The following is an 18,411-nucleotide window of genomic DNA, read 5'->3' as shown; positions in this document are numbered from 1 at the left end:
GGAAAAGGTTTTCCTACACAAAATATTTTCTGAGTAGAAAAAAAAGAAATAAATCGAATTTAAAGTTGAGGATCAGAAATTGATCAAATGTTCAAGTTTTACTTCAAGTTTGACTCGTGCACTGAATTCCCCATCAAAATGGATATAGAATACGTGGATATATTGGAAGGGGAAAATATTTCTTTAATTTAGGTTGGTAATACAGAACTCAATATTTTAGAGTATATTAAAATCTGGTTAAACATCCATTAATAATATATCGATTTTCAAAATATTATTTTCTAAAGAAACTTACTGTCTGAACTCTAAATAATTTTATTTTGGTGATAAAATTACCCACCCAACCACCCCTCCCTCATTCTTTTCACTTTTTTAAGGTAATGTTGGATATAGAGTTGATGTGATTAATAAAAGATAATGTGCAAAAAAAAACAATCCACTGTATAAATGTACTAGCGGCTTCGCCCCTAGCCTCTAGGGGCTTTGCCCCAAGAGGTGATAAAAAAATTAAGGCGAAATTCGTTAAAGTACCAAGGAAATCTTCTACAAAACCTAAAGCACCAAGGAAATCTTCTACAAATCTTCTACAAAACCTAAAGGACCAAGGAAATCTTCGGCAAATAAAAAAAAAAAAATAATAAAAATGGGGGGGATTTTTATTTTTGGGGGGTTGGGGGTGTCCCACCCTCCAAGAAAATAGCTTAAAACCACCACAGGACCAATAGGTATATACCCTGAAGAGTAGAATCCGATCGGTTCAGTGGTTACCGAGATCTTAAGCTTCAGACGTACGGACGGACGGACAGACAGACAGACATCAAGCTACTTTGTATTATAGATATACAGAAAACTACCTGCCCTCCTTTTCCCAGGACCTTTTTCAGATGCTAGAAAATTGTTATTCCCAACTTTATTGGTTGCTTTTCACAGACCCACTTGAGAGTCGTCATAAGGTCCTTGAGATGGGGACAGTAAGTTATTTAACTCCTCCCCCCTCTAGTGTTTTTATTCTAATGTGCAAACGCTTTTCTGTCTTTAATGTGTAGTTAGTTATGTAATCATTGTACTCATTTCTGAAAAACCTTAAATTTTTACCTTTAAGCTAACGCTCAGTAAATATCGACAAAATTATAATAATTAATGAATGTATATCGAAATAGTTATTTCTCGCATCGTATTTTAAAGGCTTTCCGTGGATATAGAATGTAAAATAATGAGGTTAAAACTAGTTTTTTTCGGCATCGGCTAAAAAAACTGGTTTTAATCTTATGATTGTACATTTTTATATTTGTAGAAAGCTGGATATAATACGATGTTAGACATAGTTTTTTCGTATGGATAAGAACCGGTTCCTATCCACCGGATTTGAATGAATACGAGAAATAACTGTATAATAATTCATTCAAATAAGTTATTTTTGTCTCAGTAATTTAAAAGTAAAAATTAATAGAGATATTTGCACGTTCGAAATACGTAAATTATATTAGAATGTGGATTATTTCTTGGATCTTACATCAGATTATCATGTACTCTAATAAAGTGAAACTCGTAGCTTGCTAAAATACCGTTACCCTCAACCACCCCCTTACCCCATCCTTTCTACTCTAAAAGAACTGACCAATAAATCATGTCCATTTTAGCAACCTATATTGAAGATAATTTCCCCCTGTCATAATATCAATGTATATTCTAAATCCATTTATTAGACATAATAAGTAAATTTTATTTGATTAATAATTTTCTAGTCCTTATACTTATGTTAAAAATATAATTTATGATAATTTTTAAAGGAATTCTTTTCTTGAATATATTCGAAACCAATTAATATCCGGTGGATTAGAACCGGTTCTCATCCATACAAATAAAAAAACTATGTCTAGCATCGTAATATATCCAGTTTTCTACGAATATAAAAATGTACAATAATGAGATTAAAACCAGTTTTTTTCACCCCTGCCTTCGGCATCTCGGAGCTAAAAAAAACTGGTCTTAATCTTATAATTATACATTCTATATCCGCGGAAAGCTGTATATAATATGAAATAACTATTATTAGATTTAGAGAAAATTATTAAACTTCATATAACTTTGATACAAAATGTAATACCTTAATAAGTGTACGTACTCTATGACTAGTATATGTCTGTCTGTCTTTTAGTAACAACTTAAAAGAAGTATAGCTAATAAGGTTCCGTGATTTTTTAAACATGTATTATTTTTCATTCTGCTATATATTCTTAATTTTACCAACTGTCATTTTTTAAATAACAGTTTACTCTTCTTTTTTCATCCAACCCAAATTTGTCAATACAATAAATGTATAAGTATAGATGTATAATCTAAACAAATACCTGACCCAAGTGGAGGAACCATTTTCGTCTGCTAGCAAATTTTTTTTTTTTTTTTTTTTTGTAGGGATTTGCCTGTGTTCATATTTTTCCAACCAAATACAGAGTCGGCACCGGGTCCCCACCCCGTGGGCAAAGTTACATATACCTCGTGCCCCCTCTATTCTTTTAGTTTAAAGTCAATTCTGCGCTACTTAAGGATTTTCCTTGTTTTAGGATTAGAGTAAAACACTAGAGCGAGAAAGGATTAAATAACTATATCTCCCTATCGCAACCGTCTTGTGCAACCTTCCTATTGGGTCATTGAAAATCAACCAACAGTGTCGCTTATATTAACACAGCCAAGTATCAGAAAATAATTTAGAAGCAGACGAAAGAGGGAGTTAGTTGTCTCTATATACATCTATAATATAGATCTGTTGTTATAGGAAGCAATTTGGCAATTGGCAGCCAAGACATGATTAGCAGAGTGGGAAATCTGACATTGGGCAACAGCTGTGGCAAGTATGTCTGGGCCGGGTTCACGGATCAAATTCAGGAACAAAATTATTATTTATAAAGTGAATTTATCCTTATGTATCCAATTGCCGGTAAATTGATGTAAATCCCCAATGATGATACACAAAATTACCCCTTCTGTAGATTAAAATTAGTGGTTGAAATGTTACTTAATCAAAGTTGTTAAGCAAACAAATAATAAAACGTTATTAAAAACTTTGGGGACTAGTGTTATGAACATCCCATTGTCCCATTCCTCATGCATGTAAATTCAAATCAATAATCTTTGTTCAGGAAGGAGTATTCGTAGATTTAGATAATAACAACCTTGAGCTTCAAGATAACTGGAGACTAGGAGAACCTAACGGTGAAGACATAGAAAATTGTCTAGCACTAGATCTTGCCACAAGGAAGTTTGTTGATATATCGTGTGAGGCCGCGCTTTGTGGATTCTGTAACTTTGAAGCCTTGCTGAAACTCAAACTAAGAGGAGATTTACATAAATTGAATATTGATAGAGAATACTTTTGGACCAGGCACATCATTTAAACGTAAAATATTTTTCAAGCAATGCCTTTTTATACCTAGGGTCGGGCCGTACGTCCAAATGTACGTCCGTAACAGATAGCTCCTGTCTGTTATTTAGGTATGTCAAGTCATGAAACAGTTAGGTATAATTTATAAAGCATATCAATTCTAGAATCGTTACCAGCCCGTAGGTTTATTTTTATAAATATTATTTTTTTAACTATTTTGACAACAAAGCATCTCTATAATCAAGTAATGCAAATGTAAGTGTGTCTTTATAGAGTATCCCGTAATTACACAATTTTGCAACTAAATTACTTACAAATTTGTTTAGACTTTGGGCTAATTCAGTTATGACACTCTACTCTAAGTGTAAATGTTTGTTTATCTTACTATTTGATTTTAAATCTTTGTTTTTGTGGATGTTGTCATCCTTGTTTAATCTAAATTTGTTGATTTTCCTTTCCATTTTAATTGATAAAATTGTAAGTTGTAAGTGATGTTGATATTTAGAAATTTAGCAGAAAATAGATTCATTCTGGAAGGCATTCAGAGGAACAGAATTATCGCAAGGTATGATTATTTCCAATTGTGATACTCATCTCTCATGGACTAGGGATTAAGATTTCCCTCCAAAAAATATCCAACTTTTAATTAATTTCTAATGGAACTTATTTGCAGAATCACGGTCCCTGGTGACTCGATATTCTATTGTTAGTTGTGTCTGTCTGTTCTTTCTTCTGTCTTTTTTTTGCCTGAAATGCTGCTCTAGAACTGGTTCTCTTACTCGTATAGATCCATGCAATGTAAATATTACTAAATATAAGTAGAACAATGTTTTTTCGTCTGTCCTTTAAAATCGCTTGCACATTACTGCCCCTGATATCTTTTAAGCTATTTTTCTAAAGTGGTGAACACCCCATTCTCAAAAATTTTTAAGTGACAGGGGTGAAGCCACATCTATATATACTTTCCTCTTATTTTGTAATTTTTTCTTTTATAAATTATCTTTTTTTCTTTCCCTCTATTTCTCTTCATATCACTGTCTGTTTTTAATTTATTATTATAAACTTTCTATCTTATTACAACTAGACAAATGCCCTCTGTAAGTTTGTCAATTCGATGTTTTTTTGTGCTTCGCTACTTATGGATACTGTCATCGTTGTTTATTTTTAAGTGGTAACTCTACCTGGGAGCTGGTGAACACCCTAACCAACCAGACCCTACTGAGCACCCACATAACAGAAGAATCTCTGTATCCGTTTGGGAGTAGATCCTGGACTAAGGAATGGATATAATATATATCTTGGATGTTACACCAGATTTTCATGTTCTCTAATATAGTGAAACTCGCAGAGGGCTAAAATAAGAATACCTCCCATTCAACCCCTCTATCCAATCACCTGCCCTCATACTGGATGAATGAACTGACCAATAAATGAGATCTATGGTACAAAATAGATTGACGACAATTTTTCCCCTGTCTTAATATCCACGTATATTATATATCCATTGACTAAGGTGGAATCTAACGTTGTTCTGAACCTAACCCTGGATGCCTGTAATGAAACACATTACAATTGTAAAAATGGATTATGCATTGATAAATCATTAAGGTATTTATACATTACAGAGGTGAACTCTTTAAAAAAAATACGGGTCGCTGCATCGCTGCTTGAACAAAATTGTTTTTTTTTGTGAAAAATTCTCCAAAATCATACAAACAAGGATGACAACATCCATAAAAGCGAAGCACTGAAACTGTAGGACAAACGGACATTAACACTTGTAGAGTGTCAGAACTGAATGATCATAATATAAATGTATAAGAGTTAAAGCAAAATTGTAAGTAAATTTGTTGAAAAACTGCTTGATTCAGGATAATGTTTATGGACATACTAACATTATTAGAACTTGATTATAGAGTTGCTTCGCTGATTAAATTATACTTTGTTGTCCCAGGAATCAATATACCAAAAAACAGATCAATCGGATGATTAGATCACATAAAAATTTGTTGTTAAAAAAGTAAAAAAATCAACATGTTGAAAATAGACGTACGGACAAGCTATCCGTTACGGATGGACGGACGGACGTACGGAAGGACCGACCCTAATTATAGAAAAGCTTCGCTTTTAAAAATCTACAAAATAATTAAATAAAATCATAGGGTTATTAAAATAAGGTTTTTATTTAATTTTTGTAGATTTTTATGTGATTTGTAGGATTTTTAGAAAATTTATGCAGCGACCCTAATTTTATTCCACCTCTGCTTTCACTCAAACCTCTTTTGGAACACCAAACCTAACCCCTCCAGAGTTCTAGACCCTGCAGATGGCTCTTGTCCTTCTATCCTCTTCTTATAACTATTACTTTACCTAACCTAGCCTCAAATTCAATATCAAAACCACATTTCTGTCTAAAATGTTCATTTGTGTTCCACATACAATTAGAGGGCTAAACGGTCGTTTAGACGAAGTTCTTTATAGGCACTCTAAGGAGCTTACGTACGTTTGGACTTTTCATTATGATTTTTATAATATAATAAAGTGTTTCCTATTTATATTACTAGTTGCTTTGCCCCTAGCCTCTAGGGGCTTTGCCCCAAAAAGTAATTAAAAAATAAATAAAAAATTGTAGGTGCCCTCACTAATTTGAACTTTTAGAGAGAGAAAAGTTTTAGAGGTAATTTTTGTTTTTTGGGGGAGTGGGTGTCTCTTCCCTCCCAAGAAAATAGCCTAAAACCACCACAGAACCAGTAGGTATATTTCCAGAAGAGAAGAATTCAATCAGTTCAGTGGTTACCTAGATCTTAAGGGACAGACGGACGGACGGACAGACAGACATCAAGCTACTTTGTATGATAGATTGTCTAATAAATAAACAAAACTTGATAATAAATATAATCATGTAAACCGAAGGATATAACAATGGACGGTAAATAGATATACATCCCCAATTATTATAAAGAAAATTTTCTTTTCTGTAGATAAAATTATTGGTAGAAAAGTTTGTATATTACTAGTTTGTAATCGACAAATTAAAATACAAGAATAGTTATTTCTCGCATCGTATTATAAACGGCTTTCCGCGGATATAAAAAGTACAATTATGAGATTAAAACTAGTTTTTTTAGCCCCGAGGTGCCGGAAGCACCGGCTAAAAAAACTGGTTTTAATCTTATGATTGTACATTTCTATATTCGTAGAAAGCTGGATATAATACGATGCTAGACATAGTTTTTTCGTATGGATGAGAACCGGTTCCTATCCATCGGATTCGAATGAATACGAGAAAAGTAATTAAATGTATTAAGCAAACTAAAAAGATAATGTGGTTATAAAACTATGGTTACTAGTTTTATTTACATTCCAATGTCCTCATGTTCCATGTGTAAACCATTCTCGTGTACTATTTTGTACTATGTAATGATATATAGAAGAGCAAGTAAATATCGGGGCTCGGCGGCCGCGCTTTAGCCGCCTGTAAGCCTTACGGAAATCAATCTTTTACAATTTTAACAATCAGTTAAAAGTCTAACGAGACCCATATATGGGAATCCATCTTTTCAACAAAATTTTCTAAGCACCCAACTTGGTTTTAATTTGAGTCTTAGTCGCGGCTGACGCGCGGTTGCTGAGCCCTGGTAAATATACAGCTCTCCAACACTCAATAAAATATGCAATAAATTGTGTATAAGCAAACAATATAAATCAGAAACCATAAACATATTTTTTCCAGCATGGCTTCGAAACCGATTGATATCCGCTGGATTAGAACCGGTTCTCAGCCATAATGCAATATCATGTATATAAGAATCGTAATACAGAAAATTTTCCACGAATATTAAATTAAAAATCATACCAGTTTTGTAAGCACAAGCATAACAAACTGTATTTAATCTAATAATTTTTCATTTTGTTATACGTTAAACGATGTCTATAATACGATGCAACAATAAATAACTATAATGGTATCATGTATGTACTAGGTTTAAATAAATTATAGACAAGGATGACAGCATCCTTAGATAATAAAGCGGATCTTGAAAAAGCGTCTAGATAGACGAACATAGCATATAGAGCACCTGCGCTATTAATGTTAAAGAAATAGAATATAATTTGGAAAATATTTGACTATAGTGATGCATTGCTTATCATATTGTACCTAATCATTCTATGAATAGCCAAAACATTACTGTTAATACAAATATTCCCTCTGCTTTTTTTTGTAATTATTGAAAATAAGGGGGGAGGGTACAAGGACGTCCAAGCTTGACAGGTGGTAATCTAATGTATTTTTTAAAACTTTGAGGGAGATAAACGAGGGTTTTCAATCAGTGAGGGAGGGGACATTGGGCTGTTTATTTCACTAGCCATCAGTCTTATTCTTATTCTTTATTCGTTGGCTTTAAAACATTTTATCAAATTTTGGCTCATTTTTTAGTCTCCAAACACCTAACCACTAATTGTAATCTACATAAGAGGTAATTTTGTGTGTCATCATTGTTAATGTACATCAATTTATCGATTAATGGCTTTAGATCCCTGAATTACAAGTAACTTTTTTTTAGGGTTGGGCCGGATATCCGGTGTGGCCGGATATCCGGCCGGATAGTTTCAATGTCCGGTATCCGGCCACACCGGATATCCGGCCCAACCCAAACTTTTTTAGATGTGACCAAAAACAGGACTGTGATGACAACTCAGATGAAACAGATTGTGATTTGGTTGAAACTCCCAAAGCTTACATGAAGGCAAGTGAAAAGAGATTTTTAACCACTGAACCGATTGGGAAAGCCTTTCCCGGGTCCTTTGATGGAATTATCCTATTTTTAGGTTGTTTTATTGCTTTCCTCCCAAAGATTAAAATGACTTACATAATAGTAAAATTTATCAAAAATTAAGTAAATAATTATTTTTCTCGTATTCATTCGAATCCGGTGGATAGGAACCGGTTCTCATCCATACGAAAAAACTATGTCTAGCATCGTATTATATCCAGTTTTCTACGAATATAGAAATGTACAATCATAAGATTAAAACTAGTTGTACATTCTATATCCGCGGAAAGCCGTTTATAATACGATACGAGAAATAACTATTAAAGGTTAATTTGATGGTGTTTTGCATTTTTTTCAAATATTTACTTTTTTCAGAATTATGAATAAATAATATTTTAGTATGGCTTCGTAACCAATTAAAATTCGGTTTTCAGACGTACGGAAATATCATGTATATCATCATATTAGAGACAATTTTCCACGAATATTAAAATAAAAAATAATTCCAGTTTTGTTATCTAGGGCCTCCTGTCCTTAGAAACTTGATACAAATTATAAAAAAAATAGTTTCTTTGCACTTTTTCTTTAAAATATTTACCTGTTAATGTGTAAATGATTAAAATTTAATATTTAACCAATTCTCTAGAAATAAACTATATTGGAAAATACTTTAAGGCGTAATTTTGCGAGGGAGTTAAAATAAAAATATAAATCCATTAAAAACTTTTAAAAAGTGAAAGTGTTGATAATTAAAAAAAATATTATAACTTGGATGTTGCACCAGACTTTCATATACTTTGGTGATTGATGCTCGCAGCTGGCTAAAATAAAGATAACCCCTATCCAACCCCCTTTAAACCATGCCCTCTCCTCCAAATGGAGGTATATCTAATGCTTTACTTAAGTCGAAGGTAAACAGTAAAATAACCAGGATTTGGCAGCCACACTTCAACTGCGACTAAGCCTCAAATTTAAAGCCGTTTGGTAGATTTAAAAAAGAATTATGAAAGAAGGATTGGCATTTTTGGTTTAGGTTTAGAAATTTTTTTTAAATTGTATACTTTTGGTTACCGGTGTCATTCGAATCCGGTGGATAGGAACCGGTTCTCATCAATACGAAAAAACTATGTCTAGCATCTTATTATAAACGATGAAAGAAATAACTATTCCCTGTGGCTTACAGGCGGCTGACTTGCAGCCGTCGAGCCCTTAAAAATATCTTCTAACATAATTATTTTTTTGCAGGACAACTCCCCCACCCCACCAGTCGGCGATAACTTTCTTCAGATAAAAATATCAAAATTCATCCTTGCAATTAATGAAATTAAAAGGTAAGAATAATCAAATTTACCCCTTCTGATGATTGGTTGAAATATTGAAACAATCAATCAAGGTTTAATAAAATCTACAATGATTTGAAGCCAAAGATTTCAAGAACATGTCTTTAATTTAAATTACAGCCTCGGTGTTATAACTTATGCGTTCTGCAAGGGCATGACAATACATGTAGACGTAGTTTTGATTTTTAGGATCTTTAGTGATAAGACAATGAACAATATATTGATACAACGCTTCAATGATGAAACAAAATTACCCCTTCTTCAGATAGAAAATTATTGGTTGAAAAGATTGTACACTAATCAATAAGAATTAAATAAAGTACCCAAAGTTTTAGAGCCAACGAATAAGATAACCTGGTTATAAAACTTTGGTTACCGGAGTAATTTTAAGTCCATGCCCCTTCCCCCTCCCTCCTTTCCACTTTGCTTTTTAAAGTAGAATCACCACTAAAGTCAAAACGAATATTTATTTTTTCTGATAATTTTTTTCTAATAAAATACATTAAACAAATAGTTATAAATGTACAAAAATAGTTTCAGTGTTTAATGAAATAAGGAAAGTTATAATCATTAGCAAAAAAAATGAATACTTTCGCAATAGAAAACAAATAACCAAGTTTTATGGGGGATAATTAAAACCCAGGGCTCGGCAGCAGCGCTTCAGCCGCGACTAAGCCTCAAATTCAAACCCTTTTGGGTAAGATAAGATAGGTACAATATGTTAATATTATTTTATTTAATTGGTACAACATATATGAATAAATTACTATGCGGTTTCTTTGAATTCTTTGAGATATTAGTTTCTTGTGATGCACAATAACATAGTAGTAAATTAACAAGATGGCACCTGGCACAGGATTGACCGAACTACTTCTCCACCTAGTTCTGTGTCATAGACTATGCAGCTTAATTATTAATATAAACCCCGAACCACTTCATTATGCAATCTACATTTTCCTGGATATTTTGTCTACGGTAGACCATAAGTGTACAGCTTTACAGTACATTGTTTCTATTTGTTAAAGCAACACATATGATAAAAGAAAAAGATTCTGTTTAAAGTAAAATGCTTATATTTCAATCAAAATCTATATTTTTGTATTTTTTACCGATCCACTTCATTATGCAAATCAAAAGAAAATCAATGAGAAAACGTTTGTTTTGCCCTTTTCTCCACTTTTAAAAAATAATTCTGATAAAATAACAATTTTTTAAGGGATTTATGCATTAATTATAATGAAAAACAGTTTAAGGTAGATTTTATTGATTTTTCTAAATAAGAAATAATTGAAAAAAAGAAATTCTATCCCTATCACTTTAGAGGACAGCTGCCGACCCCCAGTCTTATGGATGAAGCTAAATACATGTAAAAAATATAAATTTGCCTGAAAAGTATACAAAAATGTTTTTTGATGTGTTAAAAAAATCCATTTTAAAATCTTGATTTTGAGGATGATGGCCTTTAAGATGCTCTTACTGGTGGTGATGGTGAGCTAAATGTTATCAAAGTGCATGCCCTTGAAGAAAACTTATATATTGAACTATGGTCCAATTTTTGTAGTCATAGCAGCCTCCAGCCAGGCAATATTAAAAAAGAAAAAAAATGCAATTTTAATTACTAAAATTCATAAAGTAAATAATGTAGTTTTTAGATAATGGTTATATTTCATGTCGAGAGGCTCCACTGGAGGCTGCTATGACTACAAAAAATGGTACATAGGTTAATAGACAAGTTGTTGTAATGGTCATGTACTTAGATAACATTTAGCTCACCTTCACCACCAGTAAGAGCATCTTAAAGGCCATCATCCTCAAAATCAAGATTTTAAAATGGATTTTTTTAACACATCAAAAAACATTTTTGTATACTTTTCAGGGTAATTTTTATCTTTAACATGTATTTAGCTTCATCCATAAGACTGGGGGTCAGCAGCTGTCCTCTAAAGTGATAAGGATAGAATTTCTTTTTTTCAATTATTTCTTATTTCGAAAAATCAATAAAATCTACCTTAAACTGTTTTTCATTATAATTAATGCATAAATCCCTTAAAATATTGCTATTTTATCAGAATCATTTTTTAAAATTGGAGAAAAGTGCAAAACAAACGTTTTCTCATTGATTTTCTTTTGATTTGCATAATGACGTGGATCGGTAAAAAATAAAAATATATAGATTTTGATTGAAATATAAGCATTTTACTTTAAAAAGAATCTTTTTCTTTTATCATACGTGTTGCTTTAACAAATAGAAACAATGTACTGTAAAGCTGTACACTTATGGACTACCATAGACAAAATATCCAGAAAATGTAGATTGCATAATGAAGTGGTTCGGGGTTTATTTTCTTGCTGAATCCCATGCGACATTGTACCAGATAGGTGGCGTAACCCTTTAAGGGTTGTTAACCCTCTGGTGTACTTGGCGCTTGCCAGGCCGATACAATGTCAGATAATTGATAATAATAAATCAACAATGGATCAATAATAGATCAATAATAAAACATAATATAGTGTGCTGTGTGCAGATATCCTCATACCGTTGGTTGCAATGTCTTCAAGCGTAAGTTTAGAACAATTAAGCAGCAGCGAAAAACGGCAGCAATGGACTGCAGACGGTGCTAAAAAATAATGTCGAAGTGAGGGATTGCCATATTTAGTTTAGTTTTATACTCCCAGCTGATTTTTAAATTTGTAAACGGTTGATTTTCCTGATGTTTACAGCCGGCTGGCGCGTGGCTGCAGAGTCCTAATAAAACCCTCCTGATGTGAAGTGTTTATATTTTCTTATTAAAATGTATAAAAAAAAGTAATTATGATACAAAATAACAAAGCACTTTAGCTCTAATAAAAAAAAAGGATTTAATTATTTTGTAATGTACTTTTTTCAGTTTTTAATATTTATCCCTGAAAAAAGTGTGCAAAAAATACAATAATGTTAAAATTATTATTGTTAATTTGTTCATTTTCTTTTTTTTAATTCTTTGCTGCAAAGTGCCTTTTGAATACTGATATCCCCCCCCCACTCTTTTTTTTTTAAATTAAAAAGGATGGGTTAATTAATTAGAGAAACAAACTAAAAACTTTTCCCCTTCTTATCTTCTATTTATTTCAAAAGTAGAAAGTTTAAATAATTAATTTAACAATTATTCATAAATACTAAATTTTTTAGACATAAATAATTTTTTGATCAGACATTATATTTATTATTACCTACTATGAAAATGTTTTAATTTTGAATACAGCTGAACTTGTTATGAATGTATTCATGAAATTCATACTTTATGCAATTCTTGCATATTTATTTAGTTAATAGGAAATATCTACTTAATTATTATGTACAAAAAAGAAATTAAAAGTTTTTTTTACAAAAAATGAATAACTTTATATAAGAGGTAATTTATAAGAAATATAAACATACCCTATTGATAAAATATATATGGATATGTACCTATATCATCGTATTGTTAAACTAGTTACTCCCCCCTCCCTCCCCACCCCTAGCGGGGCGGGGGAAGTCAGGAAAATAGCCTAAACCAACCCAACCAACTTATTAAGCACAACTAATTTGAACCAGCAATTTTTGAGATCTTTAGCTTCAAGCCAGGAATAAGGTATAACCAACAAGGGAATTAAATCTAAAATAATATTTGGGGGGCAAATGGAGAGGTCGTCAATTTTACGATGTGTTGCCCCCCAACGACAGCTGTAAAACACGTATAGGTTTCGTGATTTTTTTCCGAATTAATTTCGTTATTGGTATGAGCTGGCTTCAAGCAAAAAACCCGTACTACTTTATATGAGAGCTCTGTATTTGAAGGGACACAGAGGGGGTAGAAAAATATCTTGAAACCGCCCCAAGACTTTTTTTACCACTATCTAAGATATAAATAGACCCCTAGAATTACTTGAACACTTTCATGAAACCTAAAGGATCTGAAGGGATAAGCCAATGGCCGTTAAATTGATGTACATCCTCAATGATGATACAAAAAAATTCACTTCTGTAGATTATAATTAGTGGTTAAAACGTTTAGACACTCAACTTAATGAACCAACTAAAAGTCCTCAAAGTTGTTAAGCCAACGGATAAGAAAACGTTTTCATAAAACTTTGGGGACTAGTGTAATAAACAGCCCTTCCTTTCTAGGAACCTAAACATGATTATTTTACAGGTATGGTTCAGATCTAAATATCATCCTGTTAATGAATTCTGAATGGAAAGATTCCAGGTAGCATTTATTGTAATTTTTAAAAAATAGAGTAAAACACTAGAGGGGGAAGGGGTCAAATAACTGTATCTCCCAATCGCAATACCATTGTGCCGACTCTCAATTGGGTCTTTGAAAATCAACTAATGGTGTGAGGAATATTAATACAGCCAAGTAGCAGAAAACAATTTGCTAGCAGACGAAAAGCGTCATTGGAAAACAGGAGGGAGGTAGTCATCTGTATCTACATCTATACTACAGAATCATTGATGGTCTCTTATTCATTTTACCAGGGGGCCCTTGGGAGGTAAAAAAAAGGGGAGGCAGGCCTCATTTTAAATTTCAAGGGGATGTTAACCTGTACCCAATATAACCTAACCTAATCTGACCTTTAGTAAAACATAAACACACAAAAAAATAATTCGAAATGAGGAGATTGTGGGGGTTTTCTGTGCTCAACTTGGAACTTTTAGGGAAACAACCATGTTTTTTTAATTCAGGAAAACATCCATAAATCAATCACTAAATATGTATCATTATCATCACGCGCCTGACATAGTATCATTAAACACCAATTAAATAATATTAAGGTATTGGATATAGATTATTCATCGATATTATGACAGGAGAAATAAAGGTTGATTTTTCCCTTGTCGTTTATTGTTTAGTTCGTTCATCCAGTAGTAGGGGAGGGGATAGGGTAAAGGGGTTGATTGAGGATATTGCTATTTTAGTCTGCTATAAGTTTCATTTTATTAGAGAACTTGACAATCTGGTGTAAGTGTGGTAGATGTGTAGACAATGCCCAGAAAGGGGCTGGACAGAATTGTGATAAGCTGGGATTAGTGCCGGGGTGTTATTTGATAAACACGGAGCATCGCATACTCTGGAAAAGGCTTGTCCGTATGCCGCCTACCACATAAGATCCAAGTAATAATAAACCTATTTTCAAGGTTGACGTTCTATAATCTGAGGACACAGCCCTATATGGGAAATTTGATTCCATTCAAGAATCAAGACCAACTCTGGCTACCAAAGTAAGAGTTTTACTAATGTAGCTAAAGGGTGTGCCAAAAATGCGGACTTTTTTTTAAATTGAAATTGCGCGGCTTGTGTTATTAGCAGAAAAATTTTACGCATACCTTTAGAACCGCTAAGAAGTCTATTTTTTGGAAATATAAGAACGATTTTTCTGCTACGTATAGTTACGGAGCTACGTGTTCCAACTGATGTAAAACTTGACTTGCTAGTAAATTTTAAAATAAAACTAAAAATTAGAGAAGATATTTTGCAAAAAGAGATGCCTACATTTTTTAATTTCAAATTGCGCAGCTTGTATTAATAGTAGAAAAATGTTACGCATACCGTTAGAACCGCTATGAACTGTATTTTTTGTAATATAAGTACGGTTTCTGTGCTACAAATAATCTAGGAGCCAGATGGTAAAATGTTTTTTTTGCAGAGATTTTTCTGCATGGTTCATGAGGTATATTATGTGTGAACCGGTATATGACGAGCAAAAAAAGATTACGGGGCGGGGGGTGGATTTGCTAGTTTTGTTTTTTTGTATTTAAAGTTACAGTTTATTAATTCTATTTATTTTTAAAAGTTTTTATTACATTTTATTGCAAACTTCCAATGCTTCGCTGTCTATGGATATAATTATCCCTGTTTAGATATACTATGTGGAAAACCCGGAAATAAATGTACATAATTATCCCTGTTTAGGTATACTATGTATGTGGAAAACCCGGGAATTTATGTACATAATTATCCCTGTCTAGGTATACTATGTGAAAAACCCGGGAATTTATGTACACAATTATCCCTGTCTAGGTATACTATGTGGAAAACCCGGGAATTTATGTACATAATTATCCCTGTTTAGGTATACTATTTGGAAAACCCTGGAATTTATGTACATAATTATCCCTGTCTAGGTATACTATGTATGTGGAAAACCCGGGAATTTATGTACATAATTATTCCTGTTTAGGTATACAATGTGGAAAACCCGGGAATTTATGTACATAATTATCCCTGTCTAGGTATACAATGTGAAAAACCCGGGAATTAATTATGTCCATAGATTCCCGAGATGGGTTCTTAAAAGATAATGCCGCGCTTTTTCGACACTTTTTACGCTATGAATAACAAGCGCGGCATTTGCGAAATCTAAACAGAGTATAAAACTATTTATTTAATTATTTCGCTTTTTTTGGTACAGCCTTTATAAAAGAGAAACAAATTATCTTAAATCCATTTTTGCTGCATATTAATTAATATATCTTTTTAGAGCTATATTAGACATTATACAAATTGCTAAAATAATAATTTCAAAATTTTGAATTCTTAAGTTGTATACTCTGTTTAGATTTCACGAATGCTGCGCTTGTTATTCATAGCACAAAAAATGTCGAAAAACGCGGCATTATCTTTTAAGAACCCATCTCGGGAATCTATGGACATAATTATCTTTGTTTTGGTATACCATGTGGAAAACCCGGGAATCTATGTACATAATTATCCCTGTCTAGGTATACTATGTGGAAAACCCTGGAATTTATGTACATAATTATCCCTGTCTAGGTATACTATGTGGAAAACCCTGGAATTTATGTACATAATTATCCCTGTCTAGGTATACTATGTGGAAAACCCTGGAATTTATGTACATAATTATCCCTGTCTAGGTAAACAATGTGGAAAACCCTGGAATTTATGTACATAATTATCCCTGTCTAGGTATACTATGTAGAAAACCCTGGAATTTATGTACATAATTATCCCTGTCTAGGTATACAATGTGGAAAACCCGGAAATAAATGTACATAATTATCCCTGTCTAGGTATACTATGTGGAAAACCCGGGAATTTATGTATATAATTATCCCTGTTTAGGTATACTATGTGGAAAACCCGGGATTTGATGTACATAATTATCCCTGTCTAGGTATACTATGTGGAAAACCCTGGAATTTATGTACATAATTATTCCTGTCTAGGTATACTATGTCGAAAACCCTGGAATTTATGTACATAATTATCCCTGTCTAGGTATACTATGTGGAAAACCCTGGAATTTATGTACATAATTATCCCTGTCTAGGTATACTATATGGAAAACCCGGGAATTTATGTACATAATTATCCCTGTCTAGGTATACTATGTGGAAAACCCGGGAATTTATGTACATAATTATCCCTGTCTAGGTATACTATGTGGAAAACCCGGGAATTGGTGTACATAATTATCCCTGTCTAGGTATACTATGTGAAAAACCCGGGAAATGATGTACATAATTATCCCTGTCTAGGTATACTATGTGGAAAACCCTGGAATTTATGTACATAATTATCCCTGTCTAGGTATACTATGTGGAAAACCCGGGAATTGGTGTACATAATTATCCCTGTCTAGGTATACTATGTGGAAAACCCGGGAATTGATGTACATAATTATCCCTGTCTAGGTATACTATGTGGAAAACCCGGGAATTTATGTACATAAATATCCCTGTCTAGGTATACTATGTGGAAAACCCGGGAATTTATGTACATAATTATCCCTGTTTAGGTATACTATGTGGAAAACGCGTGAATCTATGTACGAAGATGAGGCCTATAGAATTTTGGAAGCCCTACCACAGGTAAAACATTGTTAGGCAGCGCCGCTACTTTACAAGTAGCTGTTTGGTTATAATCTCCATTTGTACAGAGCCAGGTAGAAGTTGAATTGGATAAACTACGACTGATTATTAAAATTTTTAGTCAACATATGGATACTTGAACTCGACATCATATCACTATAACAATGGATATAGAAAATGTGGATATTGTGAGAGATTCTCGCAAATCCTGTCAACATTTTCTCCCAGCTGGCTAATATAGTAATTATCCATTCCCCTCCCGTTACCATGGAAGATCATAATGACCAATATCTGAACACCTAAATTGAAGACAAAATTAACCTTAATTGATCACATTATCCACGTATTATATATATATTACAGAAGCTAAGCTAAGCCTAATTTATTGATTCCTGTGACGTAATAAAAATGAGGGATTCTCCATTTTTTTTTTAGGGGTTTTCTTTCCCATTTCTCCTTTCATCTCCCTCATTATATGACGTCACAGGAATCAAAAGTGGTACAGATTGGGCTTCGTCAATTAATTGAATTTTCTTGCAGGATAATGGAACAAGTTCATCTGATGATTACCAACACTTGAATACAATATTTGATGGTATGGTTTCAATATTTTGATTATGGCTACCGAGGACATCCAAGCTTTTTTTGTAGAATTTTTTTAGGGAGGGGGGAGGTAAAATCAGGATTTTAATTTTTTTTGAGGGGGGAGGGGGGAATTAATATAAAGTATTTCCCTAAAAAAATATTTAGGGAGGGAAGAAACCCAACCCCCAACTTCCCAAATGTTAAATTATAAAAAAAATTCTGCAATTTATATTTTAGGGGGGCTAAGAACTTCTTTACATACAGGGTCTGTCCGTATTACATGCTTTATTTACCCCTTTTATCCGCTATGAATATAATTTATCAATTATTCTCACAGGTGCTAATGTAGGACTGCGGCTCAACCAGCTGTTCAGAGGAGAGGCTATCTGTGAAAATAAGGGGAAAATCTATTTTTTTAAATTGTTATTTATCGTAACGTATTATAGACAGCTTTCCGCGGATATTAAATAA

At 32.9% G+C, this 18,411-nt stretch overlaps 2 protein-coding genes across 2 annotated transcripts; both read left to right on the top strand.

Moving 5' to 3' along the window:
- Positions 1 to 2,922: 2,922 nt before the first annotated feature.
- On the top strand, positions 2,923 to 4,672 carry LOC145332472 (uncharacterized). Its single transcript, XM_080177473.1, has 4 exons — positions 2,923 to 2,934; positions 3,141 to 3,382; positions 3,888 to 3,947; positions 4,552 to 4,672. The coding sequence occupies exons 1-4, from the start codon at positions 2,923 to 2,925 to the stop codon at positions 4,670 to 4,672; spliced, it is 435 nt and encodes a 144-aa protein (XP_080033599.1).
- Positions 4,673 to 9,017: 4,345 nt separating this feature from the next.
- On the top strand, positions 9,018 to 18,411 carry LOC145332471 (uncharacterized). Its single transcript, XM_080177472.1, has 7 exons — positions 9,018 to 9,068; positions 9,403 to 9,488; positions 13,670 to 13,726; positions 14,659 to 14,742; positions 17,283 to 17,355; positions 17,896 to 17,950; positions 18,278 to 18,411. Exons 1-7 carry the CDS (start codon positions 9,018 to 9,020, stop codon positions 18,409 to 18,411), a joined length of 540 nt encoding a protein of 179 aa, XP_080033598.1.

This window comes from Acartia tonsa, chromosome 11, assembly GCF_053477335.1.
Source record: "Acartia tonsa isolate MP-2025a chromosome 11, ASM5347733v1, whole genome shotgun sequence".
NCBI classification, from domain to species: domain Eukaryota; kingdom Metazoa; phylum Arthropoda; class Copepoda; order Calanoida; family Acartiidae; genus Acartia; species Acartia tonsa.
Note: the sequence above shows the minus strand (reverse complement) of the source record. Positions and strands in the feature narration are given on the sequence as shown.

What these genes read in the sequence shown, in the direction of transcription:
- LOC145332472 (XM_080177473.1), top strand. An exon ending in AGAGAATACTTTTGGACCAG is followed by an intron (nt 3,383 to 3,887) that starts GCACATCATTTA and finishes GTTGATATTTAG; the next exon opens with AAATTTAGCAGAAAATAGAT. An exon ending in AGGAACAGAATTATCGCAAG is followed by an intron (nt 3,948 to 4,551) that starts GTATGATTATTT and finishes TTTATTTTTAAG; the next exon opens with TGGTAACTCTACCTGGGAGC.
- LOC145332471 (XM_080177472.1), top strand. Translation starts at nt 9,018, where the DNA reads ATGCCCTCTCCTCCAAATGGAGGTATATCTAATGCTTTACTTAAGTCG. An exon ending in GCAATTAATGAAATTAAAAG is followed by an intron (nt 9,489 to 13,669) that starts GTAAGAATAATC and finishes ATTATTTTACAG; the next exon opens with GTATGGTTCAGATCTAAATA. An exon ending in GACCAACTCTGGCTACCAAA is followed by an intron (nt 14,743 to 17,282) that starts GTAAGAGTTTTA and finishes ATCCCTGTTTAG; the next exon opens with GTATACTATGTGGAAAACGC.